Raw genomic sequence first — 21,956 nt, 5'->3', positions numbered from 1 at the left:
ATCGATATTGCACGGCAATGCGACTTTAACGTTTAGACGTTTCTCAACTTTGGACGTGTAAATTTTTGGATTCAATTTTAGCACACTGATAAATATTAAGTATACTGACGAGCACAGTGCTACAACATGTGTAACATGTACAGTAGGACGATCGATTCCGATCGGGAAACGAAATAACATCCGGGCTTAGTTACCAGTTTGCTTAAGAAAAATGAAAATGTGGTTTCCGCTTCCCGCTGCGGGGTTAATGTGAGGAAGTGCCCGACGCAGGCAGCCTCACGTACATAAATGTCGGAAATAGCAAAATCCGTTAGAATCGGAAGAAATGGTAAATAACGACGCAAATCCGCAAGATTTCATGCGTGCGAGTAAAATACCCGAATACACAATACACAAGGGAACACCTGTGCTTGCTCGATGATGAGTCTGCTCTCTTTCTCTCTTTAACTCGTTCAGTTGACGAAACTAACCTAACTTCTAACAAGACTGCGTTCAAAAACGTCACTAGTGCGCAATGGTTCCTCGTTCCTGCACAGGACGTGGAAACGCTCGCCGCGCAGCAAGAGTCGACGCGGTAAACCAATCAATCATCTAGTTTTCCGGAAAGAGCATATGCACAAAGGCATAGAGAATGGACTACGCGATCCGTATCTAAGGCCGGTATCCGGTATTCATAGTTGAGTCTTATTTCAAGACCGTCTTAAGTAATGTCTTAAGACTCTAATGCAGCCTTCTGATTGGTTCGTGACTTCTTAAGACCGTATTTAAGACGGTCTTGAATATAAGATCTGACTATGAATACCGGCCTTAAGTAATGTATCAAATGTAGTCGACAATAATGAGAGAGAGAGACCGTGGGAGACGGCCAATCTCCCTCTCATTCTCTCTCCCATTACACCATTGAATGGAAAGAGATAGAAATGGCCGTCTGCCACGGTCCCTCTCTCTCATCCCTATCGATCATTTGGACATATGGATCGCGCAGTATATTCTCAATTGGCTGCGTTCAGCAAACTCAACAGTTGAGTGAGCGCTCGCTGTTATTGGTGTATTCTTTTAGATCGTCCAACCAGATTTTAGATCTAGAAGATCTACATCAATAGCAGCGAGTGCTCACTCAACTGTTGAGTTTGCTGAACGCAGCCTATTATGCTTTGCATATACGTACTATCTTCCATCGCGCGGGAAAATTTGAATGCGAGCTTTTACAGCGCGTACCTTACGAAGGGACTCGATCGTGTATCTTGAATCGAGGTGAAAATTACAAACGTGAGCGAATTTACGAGAACATTTATAATTTTATTGGTCAACATTTAGTAAAATTGTTTACTTTTTTTAGTCAACATTTAATAAATTTATTCACTTTTTGGAATTTTTACTTCGTTTCGAGATATACAATCGACTTTCAGAAGCAAAGAGCAAGTAATAATTATCTGTTAGCAAATTCAACTTCCATCACACTAGATTAGTGCATACTAAATGTAAAAATTAAATATAGAAGCATATAAATATTTTAAACGATTTAATTCTAAATGATATTGTTATTTAACAGAACATGTATATGTATATATAATTTCATTGTCAAAGTTGATTATATTATTGTCACTAGATATTTAAAAGCAGCCTTTTTTTATGTATAATAATCCAGTGTAATGCGAATAATCGAATTCACCATGTGTATCACTTAAATTATGACAATACAATTCTGCGCGCGCAAGGTATCTCACAGTTGAGTGTATTCCATTATTGAGCATTAAGCTTAAATAATGCAATTATTATATTTAATTTTCAGGACAACTTCGATCAAACTACGGTTAAATTATAAATCAGTACTTTTTATTAAGTAACACAAATAAGTAATAACTATTAAATTAATTAATTCAATTATATTTAATGTATTGAAAAAAAGATTACGAACAAAAATCTATAATAATAAGAAATATATTAGAAATTTTGTCTTAAACATAAACGTTGCTACATTCTGTGTTCAGAAGTAATTACATCTGATTTTTGACGTCCCGTTTCAATTTGCCATTTTTTGTCGGAAATGTTATAGTAGGCAAATTAATAGGTTTATTCCCTTTGGTGTTATTCATTAATTTAATTATCAAATTCGATAATTCCTCCCTCTTCCTCAATATGACCATTTCTTCAAACCACGTTTCCAAGATTTTAATTGGCAAAGTATAATCTTTAATAGGATCCTGTGAAAAGGGAAATAAACTCATAATCACATTAATTATACGTAATCAGACATATAGAATATAAATTAAAACATATAATAATAAAAAAAATATTAAAGATTTAATATGTACTTGCCTTGAAAAAACTTTCCACATATTGTAATAAATACAATCCGCAATCAGTATAATTGGATTGCCTGGGTACTTTCGGATACGCTCCTTTAATAGTATCTTTCGAGAATGTCTTTTCTACACCAAATTTGACAACATATTCGCAACTTAAATAATCTCTTAATGTAGTAAATACCGATGAATAATTCGCACCACCGAGCGAATCGAATATTAATATGCAGGGGCTATAAATTAAATTATTTAAATATTAAAATCACAAAAATCACAATAAAATGCATTAAATAGATATAAACGTGCTGCTTACATCTTGATTTCCTTCTGCTCTTCAAGTTCAACAGCTTTTCTTTTCAACGTTTTTATTTTTTTATTCTTTTGTACAGACTCAGAAGAATCTCCGCCCGTATTAGAAAAACTAACGAGACTATAATTTTTGCTAGTTTTTGTAATACGTTTGGAAACTTTTCCAACTAATCCAGGAAAGCAAATAATAGCCAAGAACCAGTGTTCACTATAAATAATATTATATTGTTATGCAAAATATGATATAATATATGCCTATGTTACGAAAAATCATAGAATTATTTAAAGAATAAAATTAATAAAATTGATTAATACTAGAATGTAACTGCCTATTACGGTCGGAGCTGGATCTTCGTTGCTTTAAATAATTCAATCTTGAATTACTAATATATACTATATATGTACTTGCATTTATATGTACTTGCGTTTATTTAGTCCGGAAAAACAATTCGGCGCGCAGTTTGAAAAAGACTACAATATGGTATATTAACGAAGATCCAGCTCCGACCGTAATAGGCAGTTACATTCTAGTATTAATTGAGTTTCTCAAATATACGGTCAAAAAATATAAATATATTGTTTAATAAAATTGATTTGTTACATTCTAGTATTAATTGAATTTCTCAAATATACGGTCAAAAAATATAAATATATTGTTTAATAAAATTGATCGGCCCGTTTATTACAAACTATTTAATATGAGGTAAATTTCAATACAAGACGCAGATATATGTACGATAAAACGTCAATGTTTTTCTTTTTTCTCTTATCTATAACATTGAACTCTTCGTGCAATGGATTTTTTTATCTAATATCCCAAAACTGATTCCAACTTTTAAGATCCTCGGTCCTGACTGTTCTCTCTGGGCTGCGTTCGGATTCCCACCCGGGTGTTCCTCGGGTGTCATATCATTCTTGTTTAACATTCGGTAAACAACAAGGATGATATGACATCCGGGGAGTACCCAGGTGGAAATTTGAACGCAGTCCTGAGTGAACCCAGTACCGGACACCATGGGTGCCTTCCAACAAGCGACTCGGTACAACATAATGATCATCTTATCTTATTTAACATTGACGAACAATAAGGATGTAATGATGCACTGCATTACCATATCATGTGTGTCTCTTGTTGGAAGGCATCCCATACAAAGCACCACTTATAGCACCGCTCTTAAGCTTATATTGACTTCATGTTAAATTTACCGGATTACTTACTTTTTGTTTATAGGAATTATAACAAAATCTTTTTCAAATATATTAACATCCTTCGTCCACCTCTGTACTCTTGCGTGTCGCTCGGCGGCAAGTGTTATTGGTACGGTATTTTGGGTTTCTCCGAAATGTGGAGTAATCAAACGCTGATAAAAAAATGAACTAAATACGTGAGTCCTATGTTGATCAAATTCTGACAATACCTCTAAGGTTAAATACTTTAAATAAAATTCTATAACCGCATCGTTCAAGTATTGGCCTTCTGCGAGACATAGGTAATGTGCAGTGTTAATGGTTATTCCTCTTTCTACAGGAAATGATGGATATGTAATTATTCTACAAAAAATAGTTTACACATAAAAAATTCAATTATTTACAAATTTATGACTATGTCTAAAAAATCAAGTAATATTAGATTAAATAAGCAAGATTATGAAATGTATTTTGTTCGATGTTATTAAAAAACGATTATTAAAAATCGATTATTAAATAAGATTCTTACGTTTGTACGTCATCATTGACACTAATAGTATCTGTAGTATTCATAGTAGTTAAGTTTTGATTTAGTTTCCATGTAGTAATGAGCGACTGTAAACATAAAAATATATTAAATATATGTATATATGCTTATATTAAAAATGTACATGTATGTTATATATAATAAAATATTATATATATATAATATATATAATTCAAATACACGTACATGATCCCATAACGTCCGTGTGGCTCGTATAAATATATTGTTAGCTTCTTTAGCAGTCAATTCGTCTATTTTATCTTCTTGTAAGAATAAACTTGTTACTATCGCCTTTGAATCCTTCGGTAATTTATCTAATAATAACGTAATACGTCTATGCATCTCAGCTAAAAAATATCACAAATCAAAAATTTAATCACATCCGGCTTCGTTAATTGTAAGAATTTTTATATCTTTTCTACATATTATGTTTATCGAAAACTGCGGAGATTGAATAAATATTTTTAAAATAAATCATTAAATTACCGAAACTATTTAAAATACAGAAAATTCGTATATGTTATACCTTGTCCAACAGGATCATAATATGGTCCCTTTGGATCTTGCATTCCTAATAATTCACGCACCTTGGTTCCTGTATTTGGAGACATATAAAGGAATAGTACTGGCACTGTTCGTTCAAAATTAATTAAAAGCTTAATTACATGCCTGTATTTCATATGCAAAGTTACAAAACTTGTATCTGTAAAATATCAAAATATTTCAAAGAACTTATATGGCTTTTTTTACCCATATTTTTATTATAAATAAATGTACCATCTTCTACCAAAGGGACATCAAATCTTACACCACTGTGAGAAATCATTACTTTTTCCCGAGGAATACATTTATAAGAACCTATTACAATCATTCGACACTCTAGAGTTAGAACAGTTCGTGGTAGATTTAGATACTGCTCTGCAATATCTGGAGAATTTTGATCTTCAAACATTTTCGTAAAATCCAATATAATTTCATTAATGTACTATATCGGCTGACGTGTTAATTGTGACGATCACCTATATATCGTACAAGACATTACTTTCATTATTTTTTTATCCTTCAAGCATCTTCAAAGGCACGTTCAGAATTCCTACCCGATTATTGCCCAAATATTATGTTATCCTTACTGAACATCACATCCAAAACAACAATAAATGATAAAAACTCGTGTGGGAATCTGAACATATTCCAATATGTTTATTGTTACATTTTAGAGGTGTGTAAATAGTTAGAATTTTAATTCTCACCGTGTATATGGAAGTCGTTCGTGTCCAGGCGATTTTTTAAATTACGAAAATTTTGAAAGCAAGCGAGTACAAACGCGCCGTGTTATTCCTAAAGAAACTTGTGGGGTAGAGTAGGGTAGGGACAGGTGGAAGGTGCCCGTGAAGCCCGGCAGAGGGCATCATTTTCTTGATATTCAAAATTAATCCCGCGCGAATACAATGATCTCAAACATCCTCATATACATTTAACGCATATTTGTCGTACAAATAAGAAAAGTATTTCAAAAGTATACATTCGCGAACGTTGAAATGAATCCTTTTCAATCGTAACACATTTTTATTAATTTACATTTATTAGGAATTGCATGAAGTACATTTCTATGCCTTTCGATCTAAAAAAAATTTTAGTTTTTTAAGTGCATTATGAATACTGTTCAATTTAAAATTCTGAATAGGAAATGTAATACTTGATTGATTTCTCGATATGAATCTGTGAGAAGAGCAAAATAGACATAAGCATGTATTGTGCTTATAAAAATCTACATTTACTGTATGTTAAGCCTTGTGTCCACGACCTCGCTAGAAATTGGTCCAAGACCTCGGATGAAGAAAGAATTGACCAATCGCAATGGTCATGTGATCAATTTGTTCAAATGTGATTTGTTAATTTTTTCTCTGTCCGAGATCTCGGACCGATTTCTAGCATCGTGGACACAAGGCTTTACGATTATACTTACTCTAAAAGATTATAATTCCTAAATATCATATGGATTCAATAAATATAATATTGTAATATGATTAAAAAGCATAAAATGTTTTTTATTTTATAAATCCTAGATTCTTCATTTATATATATATGTATGTGTGTGTAAAGTATATATTTTTTTTCTAAGGATTCTGAATTTATACATGTTCTAAAATTATTAATAGTAAAAATGAACTAATCAGACAAATGTGATCAGAATTCTATTACGAAATATCAACAGAATAACACATAGGAAGAACCGCTAATGTTTGGTCCATGCCGAAAAGCATACGACTTTAACATCATCATGACTGATGGCGTAGCAGTTGATCATAGGTCTTTTTGTACTGCAGCATGTGTAGCAATGTTTTGTTTATTATTTTTGGTATCCAACTATTTACGAAACACTCAAATTGTCGAAAAATGTAACTTTGACTGTCCTCATCGTTCAACACTATAACCACCGCTACAGGGTTGTCCGCCTTTTCTAATGTACATATAAAATTTAGCTTTATGTTGTTTGCTTCATCATGTTCTTTTAATTGCTCCACTACTTTATCTGACATAATTGCTTCTTTCTCCAGAAGACTTAATTGAAGATCCAAAAGAGTTCTACCATTTTTCTTTCTATTGTACCACACACATTTATTCCCTGTGCAGTGAAACGTTACTTTTTGATAACTTTTAGTGTGTACATCAGATAATACTTCAACTTTTTGTTGCTTCGTTTCTTGATCGAGAAGTACCTCGACTTGCAACTTAAAAATCTTTTCAAAGATATCTCTTATTAGATTAAAAGTGATGAAATACCAATTATCTTTCTTGTATTGCTCTTTATTAGTAATATCTGTACGTGTATCGAAATCTTCTGGTAATCCAGCATGGACAAAACGACCAGCCTTTATTACATTTCTGAAATTCTTCTTTTTCTTCTTCAACTGTTTCAATTGAGGAGGTATTGAAGTGAATAACATCTTTATTAAATAATTGTAATTATTTTCACTAGCTGTTGAACAGACATCAGCGCTAAATTTGCAGCAATGTTGAAATGCTAATAATGCACGATCTGACGTATTTGCGGCTGTATTTTGATTAAGTTCGATTGGATCCTGCACACATACTGGCTTATAAATATCCAATTTCTTGGTATTATTATCCATGACGTAACTTTTATATCTGTCCATGTAATTGGGTAATTTATCTAACTGTGCAAAATCAGGCAATGAATATGTTTTTCCGTCGAATAAACATAGCACACATGCGGTAAAATTGAATTCACCGTAAAAGGTAAAGAAATTGTGAAGCAGTGTTGCAATATTACTGCTGTTGGTAATGGCTGGTAACACAGTATTTTCATCAAAATTTACTTGCCAGCCATTCAAAATCTGTGGGATACAATTTCTCTGAAGATGTAGTAAAGGCGGAAGGAGACCAATCGATTCTTGCTGAAGGTAAAAAATAATTAGACATACTAATCCATAACTAGAAATTCTTCCACTACCCGAAATCCCGAAATGCCTCGCCCAATACTTGATGAGCAGCATCAGCGGTCTTAATCGAGGATCGCGTAATGCACAATACCGTAAAAAGTCACTTTTATAGATGCCTAGGCTATTTTTGAAGGAAATATCGCAAGAGACATTAGTCGGTATATAACGGAATTTTATAATAGGTGTTTTCGCTTTAGGTATTGATATTATGTTGGTGAATACATATTTCAAATTATACATAACTCTTCTCACTTTCTTGAAAACCATTGTCGTCCATATATGCAATGGCATATCCGGTTTATAATAATTTGGCGGCAAACCTGAAACAGAAACGGACGTTATTTAAATATCCGATTCATATGCTATTCATGCGATAATAAAATTAGAAAATCTCTTACCGATTTTACCGACGTACATGTAGATATCCAAGTCACTTTCTTTAAAACTTAATTGCGCCACTGTTGAACCAAATCTGTACGTCCGACATTCTGGGAAAATCGATCTGAATATTTCATCCAAATGAGAGCAAATAACATTATATCTTGTTGTCAATTCAAATTCAGTAAGTTGTACTGCATTTAAAAGTGCTGCTAATTGGTTGTCAAATGTCACTTCGTTTTCAATAACATCTTTTATACGATCATAACCAATTGGATCTTCTTCTTCTTCTTCAGTTTTATTCTCAAATCTTTTTTTTTTCCGAACAGTGTCATTTTGTTGTTGTGGCTCTGTTAAATTAGTAGGTCTTTGTAGTTGTGCTGTAAAAACAATGAACGTATATAAGTAACATCATTTCAAAATTATTACGAGATATAATAATTGTATATCTTACTTTCACTTTTCCTCAGTCTTCTCATACATAATTTTTCATTTGGTAGCCAATTTGTTCTGCTCATTAAAACATTAGTAGGATTCCTGCAATGCAATAACAAAGCATAAATATTTTGTAGAGTAATACCTTTATTCACATGCTTCTAGTCATTAATAATATTTGTTCTTTTTTTTTCTTCTTAAATAGTGATTATTATAAACAAGAGAATATTTATTCTAAAAATTAGGAAAAAAAAGGAAAAAAAACTGATTGAACAGATTCCTAATATTTAAAAGAAAAGAACCAACCATAATAAATTTTTATTTTTACAGAGTAAAAAAATATAACTTCCATATATATAACCAAAGAAACTAATATTATTATGTAATCGCCTTTATGTTAAAAAAAATAGAACAATATATAAATATTTGCATAACTAGAGAGACGAAAATTTATTCGTGTATATTCTATCATAAATATTAATCATAAATTTTTATTACCTTTCAGTATATTCAATCCAAAAGAAATCCTGTCCAAAACGTTGTCTTTTAACTGTTCCAAATCGTCGAAAAAAATTTACTAAATCCATTGGCGACAGAGTTTTTGGTAAAGGTGAAACACAAAGTGACCTTCCTGATAAATAAGGATGCTCTTCTTGAAGTGATTTTTGTTCTGAACTTGTTTCTTGATATTTTGAACTTGTGGGAACCTGTTCACTTTTATGTTTGAAAGATTCATCATATGATTGTGAATTCATGTTTCAAAATTGTGGAAATAATCGTAATTTATTATATTTAGTTATGTTTCTTATTTGATAAAGAAAGATTTTATTATTTTCAATTCAAATTTAATGTTTGACCATCAGCAGTAATCACTTTCAAAAAATATTTTGTTTCAATAAATCCTTTTGAATTTCCGGCACAAAGAACAACACCATTTTCAGATTCAAAAAATATTAAGCCATCTTCCTTTGCTTTCCCAAAATTCACATAAATAAAAAGTTCAGCGTTTTGACGTAAACCATTGATAAAATTTAATCCCTTTGCAAAATGAATATGATTTCTTTTCATACGCGATAAACCTTCCGTTCTTATGTTTGTCCAGTACTTAAAATAGGTGCCATGAATTATGTCAAAGTCTATGCGGTCAAGTATTTTCAAACTCAATTCATTGATCTTGAATATAGAATGTCCTTGATTTGCTTTAATCTCTAAAACACCATTAATAGTCTTAAGAGTAAATCTCTGTTTGTTATTTTCCTTTACTACTCTCTTGATATCGTCAGTAGTATACTGATGTAGTGATTTATTTAATAATTCATTAATTGCAACAAAACCATTTGGTTTAATATTTAAGCCTTCCTTTGTAGCGCCATGACGTAGTAGGTACGATAATCTTTTACTGAGTGCAATATCCCTTTTACTCTGAGTCTGAAAGCAACATTAATAACTTTTGTTAGAGATCATAAATTGTACATTCAATCCTATTAATTAAATTATTAATTAAATTATTACAAAGATTCTTTTTAAAAATGCAAATGCAAATTTTTAAGCTCTTTGTAGCATATATACTTTAGACAGTCTATATGACAAAAGTCTGTATAACAAGATAATTATTACTGTTATTATTGTTATTATATTAATGATTTTAAAAAATCTGTTAATATATTCTCATAAAATATATTAATAATTTCAAAAAATTCAAAAGCTTCTTGAAAAATACTTTTAATTGCCCTATAGACTTATTCTATAATTTCTCGCAGCAACGTCATGTTGTATTGTTGCTAGGTTTTTTTATTATGTATACTATAACTTCATAATATAACCATAACGACACTATTATTAAGATTTAATAATATAATAGGCTATTTTTTCAATCGCAATTTCAATAGTAATCACATATTAATGTTAATTTTATTAAAGATTTAGTAATAACTTACAATAATAATCTTTACAAAAATAAAATGTTTAGTTATCTTTAACAGAAGTACATAAGATAAACTTTAAAATATATAAATTATAATTATAAAATAACACAAAGATAAAAATTAAATAAAATATAGAAATAATGTGTCACACATATATTAGATTTATTGACTCTTAGATGTCTAACTTAATATTCGTTTTCTCAAGCAGGACTGCATAGATTCAGTTATTAGCTCAATTTATGCAGTCCTTCTGGCGTACCAATGACCGTTCAGATACAAATAATAAAAAAGAATAATAAATGTATGTTTCAAAGGCGAAGCAATTATTAAAAGCAAATCATTGTACATGCTCGCATAAAAAAGTGAACACCAAAAAACAGAATGATTTCTTATGTGTAATTTTACTACCACGACGTTAATACGAGCCAATATTTGTATGAAAGTTCACAAATATCTTTTCCATAATAAATAGTTACATCACGAATATCTAACCTTCGAAAACATGAAATTAGCGTAGCTCGCAATCCTCGTAACTTCCACCCAATTGGTTTTCTTTACACTAATTTAAAAGTATATGTCTCATCTGAATTAACAGTAATATGCTCGTCACAAATTTATAAAATTTTAGTTAATATCATAACGGCAATAATGGCGTAACACCGCAACATACGCGTTGGCCGTGAAACATGTTATATCTACGCTTGTTACATCTACGCTCGAAAATGCTGAACCGACTGTACTATCGACTGTATTATCCGCGTTTTATTTCACTGATTTCCTAATGTCATTCCGAAGTTAAACACGAGATGGCATATGTGTAGACATCCTTATATTACAAGTATATACATATTGTATGTACATTTGCACAACAGATATATAAATTGGAGATCAACACGTCAGAAAATAATAAATTATAGATTTTTAATACCGACAGCGCATATTAAAACACAACCATAATGCAGCCTTGGCTAGAAATACAATCCTTTCCTGCGAGATTCAAATTCACGTGCATTTTCGATGGAATAATCGATACATCGAACAGTGTCGAGAACGTTCAATTTTGAAGAATCGAAACGGCTTTGACCTATATTATTTACGGCACGAAAGTCTATACCTATATATATACATATCATATATACAATTCAATATTCTTTGTTTTAAATTCCTTTTCCATGTATTAAATAAAAACTTAACAATTCCATTTATATTAATAAAATACTTAATTTTTTGATGAATTAATCATCGATTAGTTCACAATGAGCAGAATTTAAAGAATAAAAATTGTAAATATATAATTATTATCGTTAATCTCATCTTTTTTTCATATATTAAATAACAAGAAATTAATTCTATATATTAATACCCGGATAAAAATATACTACTAGTGTACAAGTAAATTCGACAAGTGGTGTCGCTAATAATGTAATAGTAGTGGAAAAAATTTTATTAAAATTTCAATGAAATTTCGTCGATCGACGTCGAAAGTATTAAATCGATTCGATATCGGTTCCATTATAATTTCTGACTGAGTACCTTAGCCACATATTTATAAGATTAAAATTCAAATTATAATAGACTTTATGAATAAATCAAATTACTAGACGAAAAAAGAACATAAAAGCCAACGGTGGATCTTTTTGATCAAAAAAGTATTCTATTATTATTCAAATATATAATTTAAATACAAATGCTTTTATATTAAATTTTATCATATACTTATATATTTGACTGATAATAAGATGCTGTTTTTCTCAGTCGTCTCTAATTAGACGACAATGTCACCTATTTCTTTGCTTTTAACAAAACGTTTAAATTTCTCTCAGAAATTTAAGAACTTTGTTAAATTCGTATGGATTTGATAATATTGTGAATTACCCTTCCAGTTGACTTATACAATTATTTTTATATAATTTGTGAATTGCTAACATTCATTGCTGATTATTGCTTCAATTATTTTGTTTTTAATGTAACGCTTTTTTTTGGTCAAATTATACTTAAGTGATCGTATTTTAATACAACGTGCGCACATTCTCATTTTGATACAATAAATACGTCACGTTTTACGCTTTATATAATATACACGTACATTTATTTCTAATTGTAATTATTTGATTGTAGAAAAGATGTATAGTCGAAACGTTCCATGCATTATATATTAACTAGTTCTTTAATCTCTCTTGACGATTTAATAAACTGGTTTTAATGTTTGATCTATTAATTAAAACTCGTTTGTCCGCAACCTTTCTACCAATTTTATATTTGCATTGCAATTTTATGCTTAGAAATTGATATTGTAATTAAAGATTATTTAAAGATGAGTTTAATTATACTTAAAGATTGGCGAATTCTCAAAAACACAATGTTGATACGATTACATAACATTTCCAAATACACGTATATATATATATTATATATATAATAAAATATTTTTTGAAAAATTTGAGCGTAAAACGACTTTGAAACTCTCACAGAAATTTAATATTGAAAGGTATTGATATTAATTATTTTTCATAGTATTAAATTATAGCCAGTACTAAAATGCATTTCTAAAGGAAATTATAAAACTTTTGTTTAAATTTGTTCTTCTTATATTTCTCATCTTATATTTCTGACGACATATTTATAGAGAAACGTTTGTTACTCTTTCCAAAACGTTTTGCCATCAGTAACGGACATAACAGCCTATGAAAAACTATCCCTACTGAAAAAAATTACGTCACACTGTTGCATGGTGAAATCACATAATTAAAACATGTAAACCACGTAACGGATTGTTCCAAATCAGTATATGATTTTAAAATTACGTATTTTGAAAAGTCATATGATAATATGTTCTTTTTTCTTCTATTTCTATCATTCAATTCTTTAAAATTCTATATAACATCTTTATAATTATAGCATCACATGATGGATGAAATTATTTGTAATATCATGTGATTTTTCAAATTACATCATTTTAAAAAATCACGTAGTGAACATATTACGTGATTTACACGTTTTAAGTACATGATTTCATCGTGTAACTTTGTGACATGATTGTTTTCGGTAGGGATAGATACATTTGCCTTGGTCGCTTGTTTCAGTCAATTTGTTTGGTCTATACTGGCATGTAGGTATCTAAAGGTCATCAAAATCAGGCAAACAAAGGTACGTTACTTGTAAGAAAACAGAACGTCTCGAGACAGACGCGTCAGTCAGTAGTTGATCGCGAATCTAGACACATCGTGAAGATACATTCGTCAGGAAACATTTGTATTATTTCGCGAATATGTTTACGAAACGTATAAAGGTATGTAGCCGCGCAAACATCGTCAACGTCTCTTTTAAAACGCGAGAAAATATTACAATTTTAAGAGACTACACTTTACCATCGGATATTTTTCAGTTATATTGTCGCGATTATTATCCGTTTGATACATTATGCCAGATTTGGACATGATCTTATGAAATCACGTGCAGTGAGAGCAAAAAATATTCGTACAAGGAAATTTTTTATTAAAAAAGTCTTATTTGTAGAAAATAAACATTAGTTAGCAATTTTATACAATGAATACATTCTGTTCTTACATTAACAAATGAGCTTCGCATATATTTTTGATTTTAGAAGCTAAATTTCTCGACTGTACGAATACTTTTCGAGCATCCAGACAATACAATTTTTATTTTGGCTTATTTTTCAAATGATATATTTTTTATAATTAATACACATCTTTTTGTTATATATATAATTTTAAGAAACATACATCCTATTTTATTCTTTATAAATAAATTGTTAATTACCCAACAGGAAATGAGCGTCAATTAAACGTCGAATCGACGTCAAATTGATGTTGAAATCATCGTATCGATATTAATTCAATTCGATGATTCATTTCTGGCTGCATAATATTTACTTTTTAAAAATAAAGTTTTTTAAAAAATATTTTCTCTGTACGAACACTTTTTTGCACTCACTGTAAATCTGTACTTTTGAACACAAAAGTCTCATCCATCACGAATCGGTGAATCGCGTCGGTTCCAGTCTGCTTTCGTTTTCGTGGTGTTGAATAAACGGAACAAAAAAAGATTAGAATACTCAGAATCTATATGTATACTCGTATTCGATAATCATTAATCGTCATCATATATATGTCGATATTTTCATATCGTAAGTGATTCGCGAGTATTCCGGAATATCAAAAATTGGCGTAAAAGTAAAATATTAGTGATATCAAATCCACTATTCTGTAACATTTAACGACAGTAACGATATCGTTGTATCATCGTCGCGCAGGTTTTATATATAGTATTCCCTAAAACTTTTAGAGTTTTCCTACTTCGAACTTTTCCTAAAAGAATTAGGAACACAAAATAGAGACCTAAATCGACATTAAAAGGATCTATAAAAATTAAGTTCTCATTTCCTTAGATCGCACAATTACTGCTTTTGTACTGTGTCATCGTACAAAGTTACATCCCAGATGAAAAAAGATTGCAGGACCAAGACTTGTGTAATAATAGAATTTTTGATAGTGAAATAGCAAAGGACGGTAATAACGGTGAAACATTCAAGATGGATATCTATCCTTACTTCTTCTTTTTATATAAATGGAACATTGTTGACACCTATTCCTCACACACCGGACACAGGTCTTTCAATAATCAACCTTCAGTGCCCGTAGAAAAAAGTGACAATAGAAAAGTGACAACAGTGAAAGGTAAGAGAGAATGATTTTTTGTCATAGAGAGAGGCGCAATATCACGCCATAATGAAAATATTGTGCTATATGTATCTTGATTTATTACGTAGGTCTAAAGATAACCGTCGACGAATTCATAAATCGCACTAAGTTGATCGTAGCGCACATAAAGAAATTTCAAAAAGATGCACAGGATGCTGTTCCTAATTTCCCTCAAAATGTTGAAAAAGCCAACTTCGACACATACCTTTTGTTTAAATTCGTAATGATGATACATCAATGGACCTCCGATGTAATAGTCCTAAATACTGTCGGCAAATCATATTACGAGGAGATCTTAAAGCTTCCAAAAAGATGTGTACCCCATCAGGTACAGACTAACTACACACTGCAAGGTGAGAGAGATTTTTTATTGTAGAGAAGCGCAATATTGCGTCAAAGTAGAATTGTTTTATAAGAATCTCAATCTTTTATGCAGATCGTATAGTAATGTCCTCTGATATCATAAGCACCATTGAAGCGATCCAAAATCGATCTCATACGAAATCAAAGGAATTATCGGAGAAAAAGGGCTACGACACAATGAAACGTAAGAGAAAGATTTTTCGCGCGATATCGTTACAAAGTAAAAATATTACTTCACCAGAATGTTGATTTTTCATGCAGGTAATTCGAGAAAGGCCGAACTGCTTATAAAACTTATTAAATCAATCGTATTTGAATTAAACGAGAAACTAAAATCTAAGGAAACTATAATATCGTCACGTCTCAATAAGGACATATTGATGCTTCAATTGTTCGCATATAAATGGGTCCTTAATATACGTTATCCGAATATCCGCAAAAAATCTGTCAATAAGAAATCCCAGCCTCCACTGAAAGATGAGTCTTCATTGCCCATGGATAAAAATGATAACGGACCGACAGGTAAGAGAAAGATTTTTTGCAGTAGAAAAGTGTCATATCGCACCAAAATAAATATATTCTTATACAAAAATCTTGATCTCTTATATAGATCAGGAGAAAAACGCCGCAGATATCTTGAAGCGCGAGAGTAGATCGTCGACGACCGAGGGCATCGATGCTTCTACTAAAACGGAGTGCGAATTCAAACAAATCATACATCACACATTAGAAATGAAGCTATTCACTTTCGCAATGATATCACATGAGTGGTTTACTTATGAGGACAGTTCAGCTATTATTGGAGGAAAATCTTTAAATGACTTTCAGCTTCCACTGGAAGATCAGTCTTTCTCATTGCCCATAGAAGAGAGCAGCACTGCACTAGAAGGTGAAAGAAAGATTTTTTTGGCCGTAGAGAGAAACGATATCACGAAATGTCAATATAATATGTCAAATCTCGATTTTTTTCACAGATGACGAAATAACCATCAAGGATTTCATGAACAATGTTAAATTAACTAAACGTCAAATAAACGAAAACTTAGAGATATTCGAGGAAACTATAATGGACACTGATAACGAATCCTCTCAAAAATTACAAAATGTCAGGAAACATATACATGTCAAAAGATCTAACGTTCATTCAATGAAGAGACACATTAAATTCCTTCGATTACAGTACAGGTTGATAATATATCGTTGGGTTTCTAATATACTAATTTACAATACCATTGGCAAAACGTCTCTCGGTAGCATCTTTCCACATTTACGGGAATGTCAACCTATGTTTCCTGTGAAAGAGACCAACGAGCAACTAAAAGGTAAGAGAAAATTTTTTATTTATCGCGCAATAATGAGACACAAAGTAGAAATATTATTTCACAAATATCTCGTTCTTTTACAGAATTTGAGGAAATAAGTCGAGAAATCATTTATTTCATTCGATTGATCCAGACTTACATACGGATAACTGCCTTCAAAATTTGAAGACATTTATACAACACATACTGGCGATGAGAAAATAATATATTCTTTAAATAGTTTAAACATAATGATTTCTCAAAGGATTCAAAATATTCCGTTCAATTTATATATTGCGTTTAATATTAAGGATCCATTACTGCGATTATTGGATTATGGCCGAAGAAGTGAAAAATTGCGTGTTTTTTTTCTTCCATTGATATAAATAAATTTATCAATTTATTGCATTAATCTATGAAATATATGTTGCGGTCTATTTTATTTTATAAACTAAAAACAAGCATGTAAAGGATGTAAGTTATCTAGTTTTATGTATATCTGGAAAATGTAATAAAAATTTATTCAGAAATATTATTTAGTCTCTCAAAATTTGATTTAACCGAATTAGCCTTTTCACTTATTTATATTATCATTTACATGTAGATCTTTGTCACTTGTTGTTATTGTTTATTTCGTTGTACGAGATTCAAAAGAAAAATTTATCGTGTAACTAACTTGTGAAGGACAAAGAGCTCCTTACCTAAGCGGAACAACAAGTTATGATGTCAAAATTATTCCAAAATGATCATTAAAAGTCATTTTGCAATCATTTCCGATTCATTTAAATATCATTTTGACATTATCGTGACTTGCTCTGCTTGGGTAGGCTATTATATCTTTGAGGCATGAAGACGAGTAAAAATATGCGAGGTTGTTTGGAATTCAACCCTACTATAAAAGAAAGAATGAATCTTCTAAAATTAATAAGAACCCGATCTGACAACGATCTCTTCTGTCTCTCGGCAGTGAAATTCATTATCTCTGACAACACTATTAGTCGTGTAACTTTCGTGCAATAACTGCCCAGAAAAAAATTTGTCATGCATGAATATGTATAAATATGTATAAACATATATAAACACGCATAAATATTCATAAACATGTATAATTATATATGAAATATGTCCATACATGTTCATATATCCTTCTTTCTTTTATAAAATTACTTTTTAGTATATTAGAAATAATAATAGTAATGTGAAAACAAAAAATAATTAAAGGAATAATTTTCGCATTGTTTGTTTTAGAAAAAAACAAGTTTGGTAAAATAAAAAAAATTGCTCATACATAATTATGCATAATTTTATATATAATTATACATAAATAATTTTTTTACATTTCTTCAAACTTTATTTTTTCTAAAATAGTCCGAAAATTACCTTTATAATTATTTTTAATGTTAATTTTTACGTAACTATTATTATTTCTATTACACTAAAAAGTAATTTTATAAGAGAAAAAAGGATGTATGAACATGTTTTATATATAATTATATATGTTTATGTATGTGTTTATATATATGTATATATATTCATGCATGAAAAATTTTTTATCGGGTGGATACAATTTATTAGTTAAAAAAACTTATATTTATGATTTTTTTTCTTAGCATAATCGGGTTATTGCTCGCATATCATTAAAATTAAAATTAAAATTAAAATTCTTCATTAAATTATTTGTTTGAAGTATCCTTAATAATCTCGTGTTCTTATTTCACACATAAAGATAACATAATAAAATAATATTCTGAAAAAGCACTCATATACGATTTAAAAAGTATATATACCTTAAATATATACCTTAAAAGTATAATTGTATACACCTTAAAATATTAATATATCTTAAATTAATATATCTTAGAAATTAATATATCTCAAAAATTAACAATATATATGTAGATATGTTTAGTAAAGATTGAATTTATTAAAAGTCTCTATAACTGCTAGAGACTTTAATGCATATAGGTAATTGATACATGTATAATTATAGAGACTTTAATACATACTATAATAATTATATTTGGAAAAAACAATCTGAAAATTTGCATAAAGAAACATAACTTCATAATTTTCTAAGATATTATAATATAAATATTATAAGACAAAATTCACTAAATTAACTTGTTCGAATTTTCAATTTCATTTATTAAAATTCAACAATTTTTATTTACATATATAGAAGATACAAAATTAAAATTTTTTCAAGGACCCATTAAACTAGCCCTTTTATGAATAGTCGACACGCTTCTATCTTGATTTAGTACAGAGACGAACCATATTTACTTTCGACAATACGATTTTATCGATGATCTCAGAAAATGTATGAATGTCACGTAGTTCCCAAACTGAAAATGGATGTACTGGCAGTAGTGTACGGGCGATTTCGATAGTAACAGGAAAAAGGCCGGCATGGCCTAGCTCTCTCAGATTTTTTTCTGCTATAAGTATAATATCACCGACGAGGTACTATTAAAAACCATGGTGGAAGGATTGTCAATCTCTTCCACCATGATTAATTAAAGACCGACATCCTTACGGGAGTTCGCGTCCTTGTGAATATTGAAGTAATTAAGAGTTAAAAACTGATAATATTATATTAATTTTATGATTTATTAGTTTAGTAGACGTATTTACGCATTTAGAACACTTAATAATACTCGATTTTTTTTTTAAATTATGATTTCAATATTATATCGTCGAAGTTTGATTATCAACAGAGATGATAACTGCAGAGAAAAAATTGTAATTTTTCTGCAATATATAGGATTTATAGCTTTACAAATATGCATATTTATTTATGGAACACTTACGTAATAAAAAATCATGAATTTAATAATGTACGAGCCAAAAATATTTATGTTAATATAATGGTAAATTTATATCAATTGTCGATATGTCAGCGTTCTTCAATTACTTCTGGGCCCTCGGGGCCCTTTTTATACCGCCGAAAATTCGGTCTTTATTAGTATATCTCGTGGGTGGTAATATTAATTACACACTTATTTTCAAATTTTGATTAAATCCTTCCTCCTCCTCTTCAGTCCTATTAGGTCTGTTCGCGTTGCATGAAATCCCCAAATATTTTTGCACTTAAAATGAGATAGATACATATTTTACCTTAAAAAGAGAGAAAGAGAAAATGTCGAGTGTCAAAAGTGTAAGCAACGCCACCGACGAGATATTATTAAAGATCGTCTACTCTGGGCAAATTTTCGGCGGTATAAAAAGGGCCCCAAGGACCCGGAGGTAATTCAAGAACGCTAACGTTACCGACAATTGATATAAATTTGCTATTATTAACATAAATATTTGGCTCATGCATTATTAAATTCATGATTTTTTATTACATAAATGTCTCATAAATAAATATACATACTTGTAAAGCTGTAATATCCTATATATTGCAAAAAAATCACAAGTTTTTCTCTTTATATTGCAAAAAAATCACAATTTTTTCTCTGCAATTATCATCTTTATTGATAATCAAACTTTGATGATAACACTGAAATCTCAATTTTAAAGAAAATTCGAGTATTATTGAGTTATAAATGCATAAATACATCTACTAAACTAATAAATCATAAAATTAGTACAATATTATCAGTTTTTAACTCTTAATCACTTCACTATTCACAAGGACGCAAACTCCCGTAAGGATGTCGGTTTTTAATAGTATCTCGTCGGTGGCAACGCGACAAACCTTTTGACTATAATGTCTTAAGACACTAATGCGGCCCTCTTATTGATTCATGACATCTCAAGAAGGAACTTAAGACGGTCTTGAATATAAGAACTGACCATGAGTACCGGCCTTAGACTTCTGTCTTTTCTCAAATTCACTTCCTTTAAGCAAATCGAATAAATATATAAAGCTTTATAAAAATATAAAGCGGCGTCTTCGAATTTCGAATTGACGAAAGTTAAATAACGCGCGCTAAAATCGACAATAATCGATTATCCCGTCGTGCCTCGCGCGAGCAATTTCACGGCGATAACTGCGCACTCTTCTCCTCGAGAATGTCGAACGCGTCTAAAATCACTTTCGGTTTATGTTGTATGACGTCCGTTGGAATAATAGGCTACGTGCATTACAGGCAGTCTTACGACAGGTAGATATCGCGTTGAAAGACATTTTGCCGTTCTCACAACTAACATTGGATTGCAAAAATGTTTCAGGCAACAGCTGCACTTGGGTGTGATACGCGATATCGAACGACGAGACCGAAAGGCAGAAAATGTCTACACTCTGCAGCAGCAAGCCGAGTTAGCCAAGGAACTGCGCAGGCAGGAGACACTACGAGAGAACGATACGTGACGATTGATGCGCGTAGTTGTTAGTCTGTTACTCGAGCATTTTTATAAGGAATAAAAGAGCCGTGTGTAAAGTATTTCGTTCGGTCATTTCACTCCATTTTGTATGCGCGTCGAGTATTCGTTGAAGCGTCCTTCCTTCGGAAAACACTTGAGTAAATTTACAGCTTTGTCACGCGAGCGTTATGGCAACTGACGAAGCAGCGGATCAATCGGGTAAGTTTGGTGCTTTGCTCCATAGAACGAAATGCATAAAAGTACTTGTCATTTTCGAGTGCTTTTGTCTGTGTTACGTATACATATTGGGGTTATAATCATACAACAAATATATTAAAGTATATTATTAACACGTTGCTTCTTTAAATGACTTTAATTTATTATTAGACAGCTTTTTAACACTCATAGTCATAATTATATATGCTGATTTTTTAAAGAAAAAAAATCGATGGTTTATCTAAAAATCTAAATCATTGTTGTATTCGTAGTTCGTTCTTATTTTGACTTAATATTTGAACTATAAGAATCGATTATGAATACCAGCTGTTGTTGCAAAATTTTACTATATGTGTAGAATGTTGAATACTTACACTTTATATGCTGTTTTATCTATTTGTTGAGCTTTTATTTTATGTAACAAAATAGAATAAGATATTTAAGTTTAAATCGTTTATGTGCAGCTTTATTCTTATATCTAAAATAGTACAAATT

The 21,956-nt window shown here is 30.6% G+C and overlaps 6 protein-coding genes across 8 annotated transcripts in view; 3 read left to right on the top strand and 3 right to left on the bottom strand.

Annotated features, from left to right (window-relative positions):
• Positions 1–1,975: 1,975 nt before the first annotated feature.
• Positions 1,976–6,155, bottom strand: LOC108765264 (sentrin-specific protease 6). The gene is made up of 8 exons (XM_018513884.1): positions 5,128–6,155; positions 4,877–5,053; positions 4,537–4,697; positions 4,333–4,418; positions 3,834–4,166; positions 2,620–2,823; positions 2,320–2,539; positions 1,976–2,204 (listed from the first exon to the last, which is right to left on the bottom strand). The coding sequence occupies exons 1-8, from the start codon at positions 5,300–5,302 to the stop codon at positions 1,998–2,000; spliced, it is 1,563 nt and encodes a 520-aa protein (XP_018369386.1). The 5' UTR covers positions 5,303–6,155; the 3' UTR covers positions 1,976–1,997.
• Positions 6,156–6,446: 291 nt separating this feature from the next.
• Positions 6,447–9,466, bottom strand: LOC108765338 (speckle targeted PIP5K1A-regulated poly(A) polymerase). The gene is made up of 4 exons (XM_018514016.1): positions 9,126–9,466; positions 8,647–8,729; positions 8,213–8,572; positions 6,447–8,134 (listed from the first exon to the last, which is right to left on the bottom strand). Exons 1-4 carry the CDS (start codon positions 9,380–9,382, stop codon positions 6,630–6,632), a joined length of 2,205 nt encoding a protein of 734 aa, XP_018369518.1. The 5' UTR covers positions 9,383–9,466; the 3' UTR covers positions 6,447–6,629.
• Positions 9,403–11,274, bottom strand: LOC108765340 (tRNA 2'-phosphotransferase 1). Its single transcript, XM_018514017.1, has 2 exons — positions 11,045–11,274; positions 9,403–10,055 (listed from the first exon to the last, which is right to left on the bottom strand). Exons 1-2 carry the CDS (start codon positions 11,054–11,056, stop codon positions 9,462–9,464), a joined length of 606 nt encoding a protein of 201 aa, XP_018369519.1. The 5' UTR covers positions 11,057–11,274; the 3' UTR covers positions 9,403–9,461.
• A 2,481-nt stretch (positions 11,275–13,755) lies between these two features.
• Positions 13,756–17,277, top strand: LOC108765270 (uncharacterized). Its single transcript, XM_018513892.1, has 8 exons — positions 13,756–13,841; positions 14,961–15,249; positions 15,342–15,626; positions 15,710–15,820; positions 15,898–16,158; positions 16,247–16,525; positions 16,611–16,958; positions 17,042–17,277. Exons 1-8 carry the CDS (start codon positions 13,821–13,823, stop codon positions 17,122–17,124), a joined length of 1,677 nt encoding a protein of 558 aa, XP_018369394.1. The 5' UTR covers positions 13,756–13,820; the 3' UTR covers positions 17,125–17,277.
• A 3,662-nt stretch (positions 17,278–20,939) lies between these two features.
• Positions 20,940–21,266, top strand: Pet117 (cytochrome c oxidase assembly factor-like). The gene is made up of 2 exons (XM_018514009.1): positions 20,940–21,046; positions 21,114–21,266. The coding sequence occupies exons 1-2, from the start codon at positions 20,955–20,957 to the stop codon at positions 21,250–21,252; spliced, it is 231 nt and encodes a 76-aa protein (XP_018369511.1). The 5' UTR covers positions 20,940–20,954; the 3' UTR covers positions 21,253–21,266.
• Positions 21,267–21,385: 119 nt separating this feature from the next.
• The window catches only part of lin-52 (DREAM core complex component lin-52), a 1,933-nt gene continuing 1,362 nt past the window's right edge, over positions 21,386–21,956 (top strand). For all 3 annotated transcript variants that reach the window (XR_001940316.1, XM_018514008.1, XM_018514007.1), the window contains exon 1: positions 21,386–21,464. Coding sequence is in view for 2 of the 3 variants with exons in the window: in XM_018514008.1 (XP_018369510.1) it covers positions 21,434–21,464 (31 nt within the window). In the remaining variant the exon portion in view is untranslated. The remainder of the gene's footprint in view (positions 21,465–21,956) is intronic.

Source organism: Trachymyrmex cornetzi, unplaced genomic scaffold, assembly GCF_001594075.2.
Source record: "Trachymyrmex cornetzi isolate Tcor2-1 unplaced genomic scaffold, Tcor1.1 scaffold482, whole genome shotgun sequence".
Taxonomy (NCBI): Eukaryota; Metazoa; Arthropoda; class Insecta; order Hymenoptera; family Formicidae; genus Trachymyrmex; species Trachymyrmex cornetzi.
The sequence above is the reverse complement of the archived record's forward strand: the minus strand, read 5'-3'. Positions and strand labels throughout refer to the sequence as shown.

Bases quoted from the DNA above. Each gene is read 5' to 3' on its own strand.
- LOC108765264 (XM_018513884.1), bottom strand. From the start codon at position 5,302: ATGTTTGAAGATCAAAATTCTCCAGATATTGCAGAGCAGTATCTAAAT. The intron at 5,054-5,127 runs GTACATTTATTT...GATATTTTACAG, and splicing joins TGTCCCTTTGGTAGAAGATG to ATACAAGTTTTGTAACTTTG. The intron at 4,698-4,876 runs GTATAACATATA...GATATTTTTTAG, and splicing joins TTATGATCCTGTTGGACAAG to CTGAGATGCATAGACGTATT.
- LOC108765338 (XM_018514016.1), bottom strand. From the start codon at position 9,382: ATGAATTCACAATCATATGATGAATCTTTCAAACATAAAAGTGAACAG. The intron at 8,573-8,646 runs GTAAGATATACA...TTGTTTTTACAG, and splicing joins AAGACTGAGGAAAAGTGAAA to CACAACTACAAAGACCTACT. The intron at 8,135-8,212 runs GTAAGAGATTTT...TTTCTGTTTCAG, and splicing joins CATGTACGTCGGTAAAATCG to GTTTGCCGCCAAATTATTAT.
- LOC108765270 (XM_018513892.1), top strand. From the start codon at position 13,821: ATGTTTACGAAACGTATAAAG. The intron at 15,250-15,341 runs GTAAGAGAGAAT...TTTATTACGTAG, and splicing joins AAAAGTGACAACAGTGAAAG to GTCTAAAGATAACCGTCGAC. The intron at 15,821-15,897 runs GTAAGAGAAAGA...TTTTTCATGCAG, and splicing joins GGGCTACGACACAATGAAAC to GTAATTCGAGAAAGGCCGAA.
- Pet117 (XM_018514009.1), top strand. From the start codon at position 20,955: ATGTCGAACGCGTCTAAAATCACTTTCGGTTTATGTTGTATGACGTCC. The intron at 21,047-21,113 runs GTAGATATCGCG...AAAATGTTTCAG, and splicing joins TACAGGCAGTCTTACGACAG to GCAACAGCTGCACTTGGGTG.